Source organism: Nelumbo nucifera, chromosome 3 (genome assembly GCF_055504915.1).
Source record: "Nelumbo nucifera cultivar China Antique chromosome 3, China Antique-T2T, whole genome shotgun sequence".
Lineage (NCBI taxonomy): Eukaryota > Viridiplantae > Streptophyta > Magnoliopsida > Proteales > Nelumbonaceae > Nelumbo > Nelumbo nucifera.
The window spans coordinates 101,518,960-101,534,904 of record NC_142651.1 but is presented as its reverse complement, the minus strand read 5'-3'; the positions used below and the strand labels follow the sequence as shown (position 1 = coordinate 101,534,904).

The 15,945-nt window shown below is 38.3% G+C and overlaps 1 protein-coding gene and 1 non-coding gene across 3 annotated transcripts; both read right to left on the bottom strand.

Annotated features, from left to right (window-relative positions):
* Window positions 1-248: 248 nt before the first annotated feature.
* LOC148801786 (U1 spliceosomal RNA) lies at window positions 249-407 on the bottom strand. The gene has a single exon (XR_016084816.1). It is a non-coding gene; the product is annotated as a U1 spliceosomal RNA (small nuclear RNA).
* A 4,487-nt stretch (window positions 408-4,894) lies between these two features.
* Window positions 4,895-9,347, bottom strand: LOC104599011 (zinc finger protein JACKDAW-like). 2 transcript variants are annotated; one of them, XM_019198038.2, is made up of 4 exons: window positions 9,209-9,347; window positions 8,825-9,013; window positions 7,365-7,761; window positions 4,895-6,280 (listed from the first exon to the last, which is right to left on the bottom strand). In XM_019198038.2, exons 3-4 carry the CDS (start codon window positions 7,718-7,720, stop codon window positions 5,143-5,145), a joined length of 1,494 nt encoding a protein of 497 aa, XP_019053583.1. In that variant the 5' UTR covers window positions 7,721-7,761; window positions 8,825-9,013; window positions 9,209-9,347; the 3' UTR covers window positions 4,895-5,142. The 2 variants fall into 2 exon arrangements, with proteins under 2 accessions (XP_019053583.1, XP_010259675.1); XM_010261373.3 differs by having other exon boundaries at window positions 8,825-9,326.
* Window positions 9,348-15,945: the final 6,598 nt, after the last annotated feature.

The following is a 15,945-nucleotide window of genomic DNA, read 5'->3' as shown; positions in this document are numbered from 1 at the left end:
GAGGTTGCGAAAGAAGAAAAACATATATCTTGAACGCAGCTTAGAATGTGAACAAAAAGCATCCTTGCAATTGTAAGGTCGGAGAATCCAATTCCAGAATATTATGGAGTGAAGGAAAGCCAAATCGGATTACAATCACCACGGGGCGCCTTAAACCCTTCTAATGCCATCATTCTGGAAAAATACACCAAGAACCTGGGAAATGAATAGAGGTGGGTAAAGTAGAAAAGTTTCGAAATAAATTTGGGTAAGGGCCGCGCGAACGCGTACCCCCGCTACCACAAATTATGACGTACACTCTCCCAGTTAGGGAGATGTTAGGCGGGCACGCCTCAAAGTGCAATGGAGGTCGCCAACCTAGGCCATAAGCTTTCTTGATCACCCATTGACCCCGTCCAGGTAAGTATATTTCACCATCCCTCTCGCCCGTTATTTATGTTCACCTCTTGCTTTCGCTTAACTCACTTCCTATCGATGTGGGAATTGAAAGCAAACCATATTTTATTTATTCAACATACGTGGATTTGGATCGAGGATAGAGTTTCTTCTCTCTAACATCTTTTGGCGTAACAACTTCTACCGTCATGTCGGAATGGGATTAGACTGGACGGTCGAATCGGAAAAAACCGGGTGTCAGTCACCTGACGGTTCCGTTTAACCCCAAAATTGTTTTTTAGCTGAAAAATCGTTGATTTGGACAGCGAACTATTGACCTAAGCAGTTGGATTGTCAAACCATTTGATTCGAGAACAGGTTTTGGCAATTTTGGGTTTTCAAAATTTTAATTTTTTCTTTTAAATTTTTTCTGTCAGAGTGGGCTGTTCATTCAAACTGGACAGTTGGACCATTCAACCCAGAACGATTCCCTATCCAGTCCGGTTTTTAAAAACCTTGGTAGTAAGAGAACTATCAGCTGGTTGCTGCTTGGTTATGAATCTATCTCACTCATCCCCATGAGTTATTGGGTAAATGGCATTCTGAGATTTCAAGTTCAATCTTAAATCTTAATCACTAATCGGCGAGACTTCTGTAATTTATAGTCAGTGGTGGCTTGGTGCCCAATAGAAGTCCATGAGCAGTGTTGTGAATTCTACACTACGGTCTACAAAGTACTTGGATCACATGAGCGGTGTTGTGAATTGGCAGAATTATGAATTTGCCTCCACTGCAAGTCTCCAAGGGAGAAAAAGCTTTGGATTAGGGGTTGTGTGAATCCAAGATTAACATGGCCGCAGAGTCTTAGGGTCTATTTAGTTTACATTCGGAATTGGAATGTGATGATGTGCGATCAGGCAGTTTCCTGTTGGAGGATAATTCGGATGCCAAGCTAGCGAGTTAGTTGAGTTGACTTACAAAAAGACAGTATTAGAGTATCTGGGCTACTTTACTTGGAGTGGGCACTCTGATGCTTAAGTCAACGAATTGAAGATCTTGGAAAGAGCTAAAGAGCGAGAGTGCTAGAGTGTTTGAGAGCTGAATTGTGCATACCTTCTCTCAGGGAGTGAATGTCTTTAAATAAGTGTAAGAAACAAGGAGCTTCCTGTAACACAACCAAAATTCCTAGGAAACCACACCCGCCTTGTTCGGAGGAGAGAAATAGAGTCCGTTCGATTAACTCCGATGCGGACGATATGGAAAGACGGGTGTAATGGTCGAGTGTCATGATCCTAAAGAAATCATAAACAATAACTTACTTAAGGAAGAGGTTGGCGAGCACGTCTCACAAGTCGCCACCTGGACCTCAGTCAAGTCGGCAAGTCCTTGAGGAGGTCGCTACCCATGCCGAGGTCACTTTGACTGTTATTGACGAGGTATCACAGGTCAGCAAATCCTCGAAGAGGTCGCTCATCACACCGAGGTCCCTTATACCGGTAGCGACGAGGTGCCTTGGACTGACTCTGGGGTGCGTCCCCTTGACTCGGCAAGATACACATCTATCCACATAGCGCTGAGGTGTCATGCAGGAAAGACGAATGCCACATGTTGCTAGGTCAACGGAGGGCCAAATTGGCCCTCATCGGAATCAAAATCCCCTAGAATTAGAACCACAATAATCTATTTGGTTCGGATAAAAATGGAAAATAGAACTAAAATCAGTTAAAATGAAATTTCATTCTAAAGAGAGGGGGAGAGAATGACCATTGAATCTCTGTAATATCTAGCAAGTTGAGTCTAATGTCATTCATATAGAACAACACATAGAATAAGGGCTGGAGGAATTGGTCCATGACTTTTACATTGGTGAAATGCTACCTCCGACTCCCTGTATGCTGTCAGACACCCCTGCACTAATTTTCTTTTCCAAGTGGGAAAATGCCAGTCTTCCTCGGTACCATTTTTTAGGAGAATGCCATAGGAGTAAGGTTACGATTCCACTCAACCAACAATTGAAATTGGAATGGCCCAATACAATTTCAATTCCAGATCCTTATTACTACGAACCAAACAGGGTCCAATCTTTTGGGATTAAGGGTAATAAGGCTCAAGTTTATAGGGAATTACATTTGCATGTTTTTGTCACTATTTCTCAATGTAAACACTAAAAGTGGCCATCTTCCATTCGTCCTCCAATTCCAAATGGTCTTCGGGACCTTGTAAAAGCTCTTGTTTTAATGAAGGTGAAACATAAACTCGTAACCTCATAAATCTAATACTCAGTGTGATTATCATTCTTGGAATTTCCGAGTCCACAGGATGTCTTTGTTTTGTTTTCATTACTCGTTAGACAGACCCTTGAACCAGGCTTTCAGTTCGTGTACGAATTTACTAAATTATAGAGAATTTTCAAACCCATATTATGTATTTTCAAAATGATTCATTAATCAATAAGAAACAATATCAAAGATTTTAACAGCCATCTGGTCCAAAATTAAAAGAATTATTATAAAATATTATTTGATTATAAATTCAAATAAAAGAATTATTATAAAGATTTTTAAATTATAAATTAATATTATTTGATTATTTAAATTAAATATAATTATCAGATAAATAGTGAATCTCAAACAAAATGATAATAAAGAAAAACAAAAAATATATAGGTATAATTGCACCATATTAACATGGATCATTCTCTAGTTCAATCATATATCATTTATCTAAAAACGGAATGAACTTAATTCTGATCGATTGATCATGAGCGTCGTTAGATTGGAATTTCTTATTGCTGGGACTGAAAAGTTAGAATAATAAGTCATCCTAGAGCTTCCTTCTTCTTCTTCTTCTTCTATACCTTTGAGTCACCCTCGATGATGATGATGGAATGGTTAGTGAAGTTTTCTGCCAAATTATGGGCCTCCCAAGTGGCCCAAGCTTCAGCCATGTTGATGGTCGTCAAGCCTAATTTGTAGGCCATGTAATCTATCACCTCACCTAGATAGTTTCTTGCAAGGGCTGCAACCGAATACATACCAGAGCTACCTTCTTTGCTAGCATTATAGACAGTCCCAACTCCCAACTCCCTTGTTACACATGTTGATAAAACCTGCCTTCTGAATTCAAATACGTTGCAGTATATCTGAGTCCCAGCCCAGTCCATGAAAATGTGTAATTGGGCCTATGTTCAAATTGGGCCTTGCAAGTGCCCACGTATTCACCTGAAATCCAACTTGGTAAGAAACAATTCTTTACAAACTATCAAAATATCAATCAAACGAAGCTGAATATATCCATTGTTGAATCGTGCTAGAATGCATTTGGAGCATGTAAATACAGATAGTGCATTAAGACTCAGTTTGGAAGGAGTACAGATACAAATATGTAAAGTACAAAATCTTGTATTTTGTATTATTTTACATGTATTTGTACCCTATATATTTATATTTGTACTCCTTTCAAACTGAGCTTTAAGACTCCACTTGAAAAGATGGTAAATACAAATATGTTCGGTGCAAAACTTTATATATTACCTCTAAACTTTGTATTTATATTGTATATATTTGTATTTACATTGTTCTCAAACTTAACTGAGCCTAAATTTGGAAACAGTATAAATGCAAATGTATTTAGTGCAAAACCTTATTTACGACATTTCTAAACCTTACGTTTACATCGTGCATTTTTATATTTGCACCTTTTTCAAACTGAGACTTACATTTATAAGGTAAACTTTGTACTTATACACTCAAAGATGCATTCTTATTGGGGATCCTACCATTGATCTCCCTCAAAGGATATGTATGTCAGCATGAATTGAACTCAACCGGATGGAATCAAAGTGGAAAACACAGGGTTGTTTTTGTCTTTTACCACATATATTTCTTGAACAAATGAAGTAGGGTCATAACTTGTAATTATGCACGGGCTGGGTTTAAATTTTTGTCCTCGGGCTGGGTCTGGGCCTAAAAGGTTGGGCTTTTAATTTTTTTTGGGCTGGATTCAGGCCTAACCCTTGGGTGTCAATTTTTAGTATGAACTAATTGATTAACTTGAGCTATCTGGGTTCGAACCCAACCCGAATGCAGTAAATTTTAATATTAACTGAGTTCGGGTTGAATAGTTCGAGTTTGAAAGCCCAATTCTTAGGGTTGGGCCTGGTTCATAAATTATAAATTATGCTGTAGGCCTGTAGCCGCTCTGTGAGTAATAAATTACATTTTGTAGAGCAAATATCTTAGGTCGTGATTGATGGAAGGCTTATTAATTGCTCATCATGGGTTGCTTGATGACTCTAGTTCTAGGCTCGTAGCTATTAAAGTCTTGACCTGAGTCCTGAGCTGGCCTGCGAAAGATTTGATTTCCAACAGGGCCTTCTCTGCTATACCCCTAATACTTATTTCCTTCTGCAATTCTATATGGATCAAGTTGTCGTCGACTCGTCGTTTCGAAGTTTGAACTGATACACACTTCCCTTGTCTACGAAAATGTGATCCCGAGGAGCTTTGCTCTGAACCAGTTGACAATGACAGAGCTTCAATCTTCTTGGGGTTCCCTCAAGTCAATATAAAAATCATTTTCGGGGATCAAAAGTCTAGATCGATATGAATTGTCCTAAACAGAGCCAAGGTCCTTAGTGCCTTGCTCTTTAGCAAGCCACCTGGGTTCTTCCATGGCTGAAACTGAAATCTATGAGAAAGAGAGAAACCCTTCAAATATACAAGCCAAAAGGATGAAAGAGATCGAAGCGACCGGAGCAGCTCTCTCTCAAACATCCCACATGGGTTTTTCCATTGCTGCTTGTCCATGTGATATCTGTTGCTGTAACTGATGCAATCCTTGCAACCTCCGCTGACTGATTGCCTCAAATTCCAGTCCCTGTTGTTGCCGTTGATGTTGTTGTTCTTGCAAATTCCTCAGTCCCGACCCTCCGATCCCTAAGAAATCCACTGTCATCGTATCTCCGCCGCTGTTCCCTCCAAACCTTATCGATGGCCCCGCCGGATTCAGTCTAGTCGGGGGGATCTCCAACCCCAGGTTGATGTTCCTTCCTTGTGATGGCATAACAGTACTACTGCAGTTCTCCTGCTCTATGTTCTTCAAGAATCCATGGTTCTGATCACCTCCCACGAACATCCCCGAGAATATTCCCATGTCATTCATCTCTGAGCTCTGGACGCCCGCCGTGGTCTCAACAAAAAGCTGGGTCGACGACGACGTCTCTTGTGTGGACTTCTGCAAGAACTGGCTCGAGAATCCTCCGCCTTCTATCGCAGCTAGTTGTGAGTGGTCTGTTTGTTGTTGTTGGATGTGATTATACGAGCTGTTGTCCTGCTGCATTCCTCCGTAAGCCGATGGTCTCAGGCCGGAGAGCTGATCAGTCCCCGTCATGCCCGATAGGAAGCTCTTTTGCATCACGGAGGAGTTGATGTTGCTGCTTGCGGTTGCACCCATTTGAGCTGCCTTCTGCAACAAAGCTGTGGCGGACATGTAGGCCGATCCGACGAGATGGCGCCCGTTCTTAGTGTCGTTGAGGCCGTCGAAGCTGGACGAGCTGTTGGCACATAGCTGAAGGCAAGAGGAGGATGAATTGATGCCTCTTGGGCTGCCGAGGAGGGCTCCGGCGCTGCTGGAGAACATGCCGCCGGCCATGTTCAGAGACTTGAGTGGCATAGACATTAGATCATTGGCTAGGGGCTTGAGAGGGTTCTTGGCGTGGGGATGGTTAAATTCGGATATCCCCATCGATGCATTGTTGGTGGTGTTTATGGGCATGGACGACATGAGCTCAGAGACTTGGCCTGGTAAGCTTCTTCCAAAGCTGGACACTAAGCCCTGGTTCACTTTGTTGTTTTCGTCTGCTAATGCATCACAGAAAGCTCTATGCGTGATGAAGCTATCTCGTCTGCATGGAGGGAGTTGACTCATTCAGGTCAGTCAGTATATACATTAATTAATCTTAAGACATCTACCAGACACAATGAGAAAGTGCAGTAACACAGAGAGAGAGAGAGAGAGAATCTTATATATATGCATGAATCCTATGCATATCCTGCTTTAAGTACTTGGGACTGAAAGCTCTTTTGTGCCAAACGGACGAGAATTTTATTGCAAATATGTCCGGTCCTACAGAGAATCTAAGTTTAATTGGTAAACTAGGTTTGAATAATAATCTTACAGTAAAGACTACAAAGAACAGAATGTTTAATGGGATAGTAGATCACTGATTATAATTCATAAAGGTAGAACAACAGCTTGATATAAGAGCAGCATCAGTATCAGTCAAGTAGGAATGTGGGTATTTAGCGATTCATTAGGGACGTTATAGACATTTAATTTGGGTGCTCTACAACTCAATAAAATCACAAAATAAATTACCCACAGAATATAATTTGTCTTCTCTTTACAGAAGTGTTCGATGTAGAGACAATCTCAAAAGCATAAAAGGTATCCTAAAGTAAATGTGAAAAGGTTTCCTCACTTTGTCGGCCATTTACCAATTTTACCTTGTTTGGAAAACTAATATACTACACTAATTCAGGTGTTGCCTGCGGTACAAAAGCATTTGAGATAGGCCCGGAACAAGAAAAAAACTGATCATTTGCTTTCTCCTTTTTTTAATTCTTCATGTTATATTAATGCCAATCATTTGAGAAAATTAGGGTCCGTTTGATTTGCAATCGGTTGGGATAGAAATGGTCTAATTCTCATAGTCTGTTTGGTTCAATCAGGAATCCAAATTAGAATTGAAATAAGTTGAAGCGGGATTTCATTCATGAGAGAGGGGGATGGGATTCCGATTCTGCCCAACTAAACAGTTGAAATCCGAATGGGTCATTCCAAATTTCCGATCTCGATTCCAAACCCTATTCCCACGAACCAAACGGGTCCTTACATTCATTTATTTGAATTCTTTGTTAGAATTAGATTGTAGTTGTTATTTCCATGAGAAGATTGTAATAACTACTAATAAGGTTATGAGTGTAAACCTGGAGAAGATGGTTCCACAGTCACACTTGTATTCCCTAGTGCCGCAGATCTTCGAATGAGCTTTCCAGTCCGACTGCACCGCATACTTCTTCGAGCATTTATCACATTTCCACTTCTTCTCGCCGTGCTTCCGGCAGAAATGTTTCTTAATTCCTGTAAGGTCGCCCAGTGCCCGAGCTGGGTTGTGGTGGACGCAGGATGGCTCGGGGCATATGTATACCTTCTTCCTGATCTCGGTGCTCGTCCGCTGCCGGAGTTTCCATGGGAGGTTGTGGCCTCTCCGGTGCAATTGCAGGTTCTGATCCCTCTGAAACCCCTTGTTGCAGATCTCACATATAAACCGGTTTGTCGCCATCAGGGTTGTAGGCGATAGAGCGATGACTTCCGCATTTGGGTCTGCACATGTAAATTGCAAAAATCCCATTACTAATCACCATTTTTCTCCTTCAGTCTCCTGTTGTTTTGTTCATCAATTCTCATATCCAAGAAAGCTTCACAGCCCATCAAAGAACTTAGAATCTATATCTTTTTCTACCAAGTGTTCGACCAATTTTCAGTGTCCTTTAATTCATGGGTTTAACTGGATTCCAGCGGAAGTTGAATAATTCTAAATTTAGGGAACTAAGTAGGCATTGATGACGATGCATGACTGATGAACAGACTCGTGGGAGTATGTCTACAAAGGAAACCTTATCTAAACTAAATATTAGGACTGATAATAATAGTTTAATTAACAACAAGATCAAATTTGCTTAATTTGGAGAGAATCAGAGAAACCTTAGAACAGTAAGCTTGAAAAAAAAAAAAAAGAGAAAAGGAGAGTCAGCAACAAAATCAGATACGGATATTATTCCTGATTAGTACTCTGAAAATCTAAAACAGTTGGAGAAATTTAAAGGAAAAAATAAAGAAAACTAATTTAAGCGAAAAGGGAATAGAGTTAACAACAGTTCTCTGCAATTATTGGAATCTCCAGTCAATAATTGAACCCTTCAACAACCAAAAAAAAAAAAAAGTTCAGTAGTTTCCCATTTCAAAAGCCAAAGTCAATTTTAAAACTTCAAGAACTCGCATCCCAAATCGGCAAAGCTTTTCCTCTTGGTGCTTTTGAGGAAGAATCAAATCCGTGACATCCACGTCCGGAATTACATGCAAGCCATTAAAACCGGAGGAGAGAAAATCTAAGGATAAAAAAATAAATAACTCAGTAACCAAACTGGAGAGAAATCCTCTTTAAAACCCATTTCAGTTCCCCAAAAAAAAACAAAGAAATCCAAATTTTAAAGAAGAACACCTTCATGGATCACTTAGATTGAATTGAACAGCCCCTCAAAAAAAAAAAAAAAAAAAGAATCTTAGTTTTAATTATCTAAGAGATGAAAAGATGAAACTAAAATTAGGTACTAGGAATTAGGAAACAATGATAATGGCTGAAGGTTGAAGGAGAAGTTGAATTTGCCTGGATTTCCTGGTAGGTTTCTTTTCTTCTTGACCGACTGCTGCTGCTGCTGCTGGTGGGAAGTGGAGCCATTACTGTTAGTTGTGGTGGAAGGTCCAGAGTTGGAGCCATGGAAGCGATGCTGTAGTTGTTGTTGCTGCTGCTGCTGGACTTCTCCAGTGTTGCCAGAAGAGAAGCTCCCACCATCACCTGTGATGTTTGACATGGGAGGAGGGATTGATTGAGTGATTATAATTGAAGTTTGTCTTTCTTTCTCTTTCTTTTTTTTTTCAAACTCTATGCTTTCTTGGTTCTTTCTTTCTCTTTTTTGATTTCTTGTTGTTGGTGCTCTTCTAAAGGGGGTTTGTTTTTTCGGTGAACACAAATGCTGGGATTTGCTCTTACCAGAGGAAGACAAAAACCAGGGAATTCTCCTTCATTTCTGGAGAAGAAGAAACCTCCTGCTGCCAAGAGAAGAACATCAGAACCGGCTCTTCCTTTGGCTTTGTTTTTAAATATATGTATTATGTTCATAACCTACATGGGCTACATATGCCCTTCAATATTTTTTTTTTTTTAATTTTTTTTTCTGGGTATCAAACAATTGCCCCTCTATCTCTCTTTATTTCCCTTTTCTATCTCGAATTGACTCCACAGTCTCAGTCCTCTATTAATAATACTTTTTCATCTTACTAGAGAAAGAATGTCATTTACCCTGTTAATTCTACTCAAAATTCAACTTTTGTGTGCTAAATGCATCTAAATTTCCTCTCCCACCATGAATCGGCTAAGCCTAGCTAGCTTATCTTATTCTAATCAAATGGCTAAGAAAAAAAGAGCAAAAGATAAAGAAAAAAAAAAAAAAAAAACTTGAGTTCTTCAAAAAAAACAAGGGTGGAACAAGTAAACATGCATCCAATAATCAGCATCCCTTGGTCAGTCCGATCGTTTTCTTGACGGAACGGGCAGAGAACTCACGGGTGGGACCTTGACCATTGCTTGCAGACACGACTCTACTCACAGTTATTACAATTTTACAAACAGTTGGTAGACATTATTTTTTTTCCTTTATAAAATGGAAAGAAACAGTGCTTATTACAAGTAAGGTTGAATAACGGTTGGGGTCTAGGTCAATAAGCTTGCATGCAATTACATGCATTTCGTTTCTGCCAAAAGTAGAAATACTCCATTGCTGTGAGACCATGATTTACTTGTGCTAATGACTACTTTGTTGATCATTTTGTGCAGACCACTGGTCAATACACTGAACGGTTGTTGGCTTGTATGAAATTAATTTCAGTACCCAAGTTTGCTGTGGTTATGATTCAACAGCTGAATATAGCTTAACTGAATGGCTTATTCACTAATGTAAGAGAACAAAAAACTATTAGGGGGACCTCACCTAGTAGATTAAGCTTTTAGGTTATAAGGATTCTTTTGAGATGGTATCAGAGTTTGTTTGATCAAATGATTTAGTGTTTGATCCTTGTTGTTACTATTATAATTAATTAGATTTCAATTTAAGGTATAGGTGGGTCTGTTCTTATTGGTCCTTACAAGACTGTGCTCACACTGTTTACATATAATGTTTTGCAGTTTTGCATTGAAAATATCTCCCTATGAAAAAAAGCATATAAGGCTGTGAGAATGGTATAACCATTGAATCCCATCTCTTATTTATTCGTACTTCAAATTAAAATTTTTGAAAGAATGAATTAAAAATAAAAATCGATTCAATAACCTCACTTAACAACTTAAGCTTTTAGATTGAATGATTCCACTAGAGACAAAACAAAATCCATTCAGTCCAGCAAATTCAACCACTCCCCAGTCTTCCTTTTTCTTTTTTTCTTAAACTTTCAACTAAATTGAAACTAGCTAATCTATACTCTTATTTCTTAATCGTTTTTTTTTTAATCATTAGGGGTAGCCTAGGGCGTTTTGGGATATATTCGAGAAGATGAGGGGTAGTTTGTAACTCACGTTAAGAGATGAGCATGAAAGCATGAAATTATTTAATAATTTTTCTGAGTTTGAACCTTGCTGGCGGATGGTTGTAGTTTTGTCCGATTCTGCGGCGATATTTTCCTATTTTCTTCCAAAGCCATACAGAATTTTGAAATTAAAAAATTAAAAAATAGAGAGAGAGAGGGAACAGAAGAAATGGCACCCACATTTTCAACAAATCTCCGAAGTACCACTGTACCAAACCAGCCGCCGTGACTCATCTAAATGACGAAAGTACCCTCAGGAGTCACGGGAGGGCGCTCGTCGAATCCCTCGCGAAAGGGACCCGACAAAATTCTTAGATCACGTGCAGCGGGGGGCATTTGTCCAATATTTGAGAAATCCCAGGGGCAGTTTTGCTATTTCCTGAGATCTGACGGACGATGATACCGTGCGTCTCCTTTTATGACGTGCCTTGTATGGTCAATAAACGTCGTGGTAAAAAAATTAAAAAAAATAAAAATTAAGGAGAGAGGGAGAGAGACACGTCACGTAACCCATCCAGACTCCAGAGTAACGATTGACTGGTTTGGTTTGATCTGCAACGATGTTGTGTGTTGTTTTATTTTCCTTCCAAAATACCCAGGTCGCTTTCTCAGTTCTCTATTGCTCTTCTATATTTATAATACTATATTTTACTTTTTGTTTCTCTATTTATTTTACTAAGAGCCTGTTTGGGAAGGTTTTTTGCATTGGAGAAAGTGTGGTGATTCTGCCGTGCTGATTGAGCATTTGTGTTTCAGGAAAATTATCTAGAGTAACTTTGTATTTCAATTACATTTCTGACCAAGGATTTTAAAACTGAATCGGACGACAAACCGATTAGGGGTCCAACTGTCAGGTCAAATGGTCCGGTAGTTTGAATCGAATAGACGGTCCGTTCTGACAAAAAAATAAAAATAGCCAAACTGTTGGATGGTTCGAATGGTTCGACCGCCTAAATCAACGGTTTACTAACCAAATCAATGGTTTTTTGAATAAAACAGAACCAGTCACTTGATTGATTCCTGATTTTTCTGGTCTGACCATCCAGTCCTATCCGGTTTTGAAAATCATGTTTCTGGCATTAAGAACATAGTAATTGGCTTTTTGGATTTTTACCAAATATATCTTCTGGCATTTCTATGTAAGGCCCAGCTCAGAACCCCGAAAACCACGTTTTAAAACCCTCCCAAATGGGCACTAAGGCCATGTTTGGGAATTGTTTTCACAACAGGCTTCTGTAGTTTTTTTTTTTTTCACTTTGTTTTTTCGGTAAACAATAATGTTTTCCATTAGACTGTAGTGCATGGGAGCGCAATTTGGTTCCATTAAGATTGCAGTGATTTCCATTTGGTTGCAGTGCAATTTTATTTACACTGGTTTAAATGCATGCGGTGCAATGAAAAGAATGGAAGTTGTGGTTTGATTTTGTTTGGGGGTTACTTTATTTTGATCCAAGTCTTGGTTTTCTTCATTTTATTGAAAATCAAACAAAATGGGGTGAAATTTGAAATAAAGATAAATCAGAATTTGCACCCAAATCACTTGCACTATCATAGTTTTGCATCAATGTAAATAAACTTTCACTGCGACCGATTTCAGGCTTTTTCAGCTCTAACAAAAATAGATAAAAAACAACTTCACAATAGATATAGAGCAGATAACGACTACCAAGGAAAATCACCTAACAGAAAAGAACCACTAAACTACCACTACTACTTCAATTACAGAATCCAGCCACGCAGGGCAATCACCGACAACAAAACCTTGTACCTAATCCAAAAACCAATAGAAAAACTGTTGGGTTTTTTTTGCTATTTCAAACAAAACAACTGATGTAAAAAGCATTAATCCAAAGATTAGAAAAAAAAAGCAATTTTTAATAGCACATTTTAAAAAGTACTTTTTTTTGTTAAAAACCCATTTAAAAAAAAAAAGTTTTTGTTTTTTCAAAAACCATTTAAAAAGCACATTTCAAAAACCCATCATCCACAGGTCTCTCTCTTTCTCTCTCTGCTTGTAGTGGATATTAATAAGGGACTTTTGCATGGCGGCATGTATTTGGAATTACGGGCATGTGAACTTTGTTAAGGCATGTGAAGCATTTCAGCTTCTGTCTGCACTCTGCATGCATGTATGTAGGTAACAACCCATCTTTTGGTGTGGCAGTGCCAGTCCTTAGTCCCACGGCCCCCCAACCTATCCAATTGTCTACTTTCTTTTCTTTTCCCCGGATCTGCTCTTCTGAACCCACCCTGCTCTAAACCTGGGTAGCCCTCACCTCCATCTCAATGGTTTCCATCTCTATACCAATAATAGATGGAGAAAATTCTCAATTAGTATTCTGTACTTTGAGTTTAATGTCATTTTGGTCCCTAATGTTAAAATGCGATAATTCAGTATCCAAACTTTTAAAACATGACATTTCAGTACATACCATTAATTAGCTGTTAATCAACCGTTAAGTGGCATTCGAAAAAGGCATAAATATCATTTGAATGTCATCCAATTTTCTTTATCAACTATCCAAATATTGACAAAAAATTAATAGTCCCAAATCCTTGTCTCTTCTATTCAAACGTGTGACTCCAACTTTCTTGAATGGAAGAAGTAAGGATTTGGCACTGTTAATTCTTTGTCAACATTTAGATGGTTGATAAAGAATTAAATGACACTTGAAGGGCACTTGTGTCTTTTCCAAATATCACTTAACCGCAGGTTAACATCTGATTAATGACAAGTATTGGATTGTCATGTTTTGAAAGTTTGGGTATTGAATTGTCGCATTTTAAAATTCAGAGATCAAAGTGGCACTAGGCCCAAGGTACAGGGTACTAATAAAAAAATTTCCTTAAAAGATATCCAATTTACATCAACTGGCATGGGTTTGTTTCAACTTTTAATTCTCAAAATCATCCCAACCGTTTGGGTTGCTTATGGGTCTCCATTTTGGTTATAGGTTGTTTGGCCAATCGAATTAATTTTATCGGGTTAGGGAATTCATCACTCTAATTGATCAATCATTAGTGAAAATTAGCCAACTCGGGTTGTATCAGTTAGGATTGATTTATAACTCAAAAGATATAAATTATAAATTAAATGTGAATTTAAAAAAGTACAACAATATTATTAAAATAAATTTAATATAAAATATTTTAAACTAAAAAATATAAAAATTTTCCCAATTTTTATATTTAAAATTTTAAATTTAAAATATAAAATATTAATATATATAATCGAATCGAATTAATATATATATATATATAATCGAATTAATTTTGATTGATTTATAGATGATCAAACTAAAACCGAACTGAACTCAAAAATGCCAAAAAACCGACTAACTGAAGTCGAATTCGGTAGGTTTCATTGGTTTAATGAACAGCCCCGGCAACAGCAGCCATGATCCTCAAAGTCTAGGCATGTAGACGAGGGGGATTGTCACTTTGAGTTTTTGACACTAAACCTGGGCCCACCACTGGACATGTTCCACGGCCAAAATCAACGCGAAACATCATTTGATGAAGATGGGACTGATGCTTGATTACTCCTAATCGTAAGAAGTCAATTATGATGATGTTGGGGAGAATGACTAGTGGGATGAATCTCGACTGTAGATCGATGCTAAATTTACATGCAGGAGTGCAATGTACTTCACCGGATGATGCTGGCTTTGAGGTCTATATTTTAGGTGGAGCCCAACCAATGGAGGGTCCTGATCCTCAAAACCGTACGAGCACGTGGCGAGTTAAAGAGCTCCCGGACCTCAAGTAGGGTTCGTGGAATCCCAGACGACGGAGGACACTCCCTCCAATGAAGAAAATTTCACTCATCCCCACCACGTACTCCTTTTAGGGTTTCTGTGGATGGATGGTCTTCCGGTTCATCGTGTCGGAGTCGAGGGGACCATCCAGTGGTTTTAGGGCTGAACCCCTTTACCTACTTCTCACGGGAAGAGTGTCTACAGGGAGACAACGCACCTGTCTTCTCATATCTCAAACCAGGCCAATTTGTTCCACCCGTGTCTCGCAATTTTCTTCCTTTGAAGAAATAAAAAGTTTCTTAACCCATTAGGAGTGCAAATGGACTGAGTGTAAAATACTAAAATCTAGTTTAGTTTTGCTTCAGATTTGGTATTGTTTTATTTATTTTAAAAAATAAAATGAAGTGATCTCTACGCGTTTCCCAGCTTTCATTTGAAAGTAAAGTCAGTCCATGAAGAATTAAAATGATAATTTGTTTGGAATCAGAATTGAAATTGGAATAAGTGGGAATGGAGTTTCATTCTCAAGGGAGGGAAGAGAATGGCCACTCAAATGGAGAATGTCATTCCAGCAAGATATTGGGGATGATATTCCAATTTCGTTCAATCAGGCAGTTGAAAGCAAAATGATCCATTCCGATTCCAATTCTAGACCCCTATTCCCATGAATCAGACAAATTTCCTAACCTCCTATTGGCTTGTTTTGGTTGTAGTGTGAGATTCATTTGCATCAGATTTAATCTTTTTTTTTAAAGAAATAAAATAGGAAGTAATTAAAATAAAATGATCCTAAATTTATAAGGATAAAATACAAAAACCTCCTATGAAGTTTTTGACAATCATAAAAACCTTCCCTCTAATTTTATTTTAATAAATACCTCCCCTAAACTTTTGAAAAATTCAACAAAAACCTCCCTTCCATCACCTTCTCAGACGGAAAACATTAAACTGACGTAGCAGTTTCTTCCAAATACCCATTCTACCCTTTTAAGCAACCCATGTAACTGATAGAATCGAAATTAACCCCTAGCTAGATCTAGCAGAAAATCAATTGGATTGACGAGAATAAATTGCAATGCAAAACTAACCCAATTTGGTAAGAAAGTAAATTTGTCAATGCAAAACTAACCCAATTTTGCAATTTATATGAACCGTTTTACACTACATATTTGCACCATTTCCAAACACAGCCTAATATATATCTTTCTATAAAAAGGTCTTCTGATTTGACTTGCTCTCCCAGATTCTCTCTCTATCTATCTCAAACCATTGTTCAAGATCTAGCAATCAACATTGTTACCGGATTTTTACAAGTATATGGGTTATTTCTTCTCACCGTTCTAATAAATAAAGAAAGAGTAATTTAAGAATTTAGAAAACTTTAAACAGT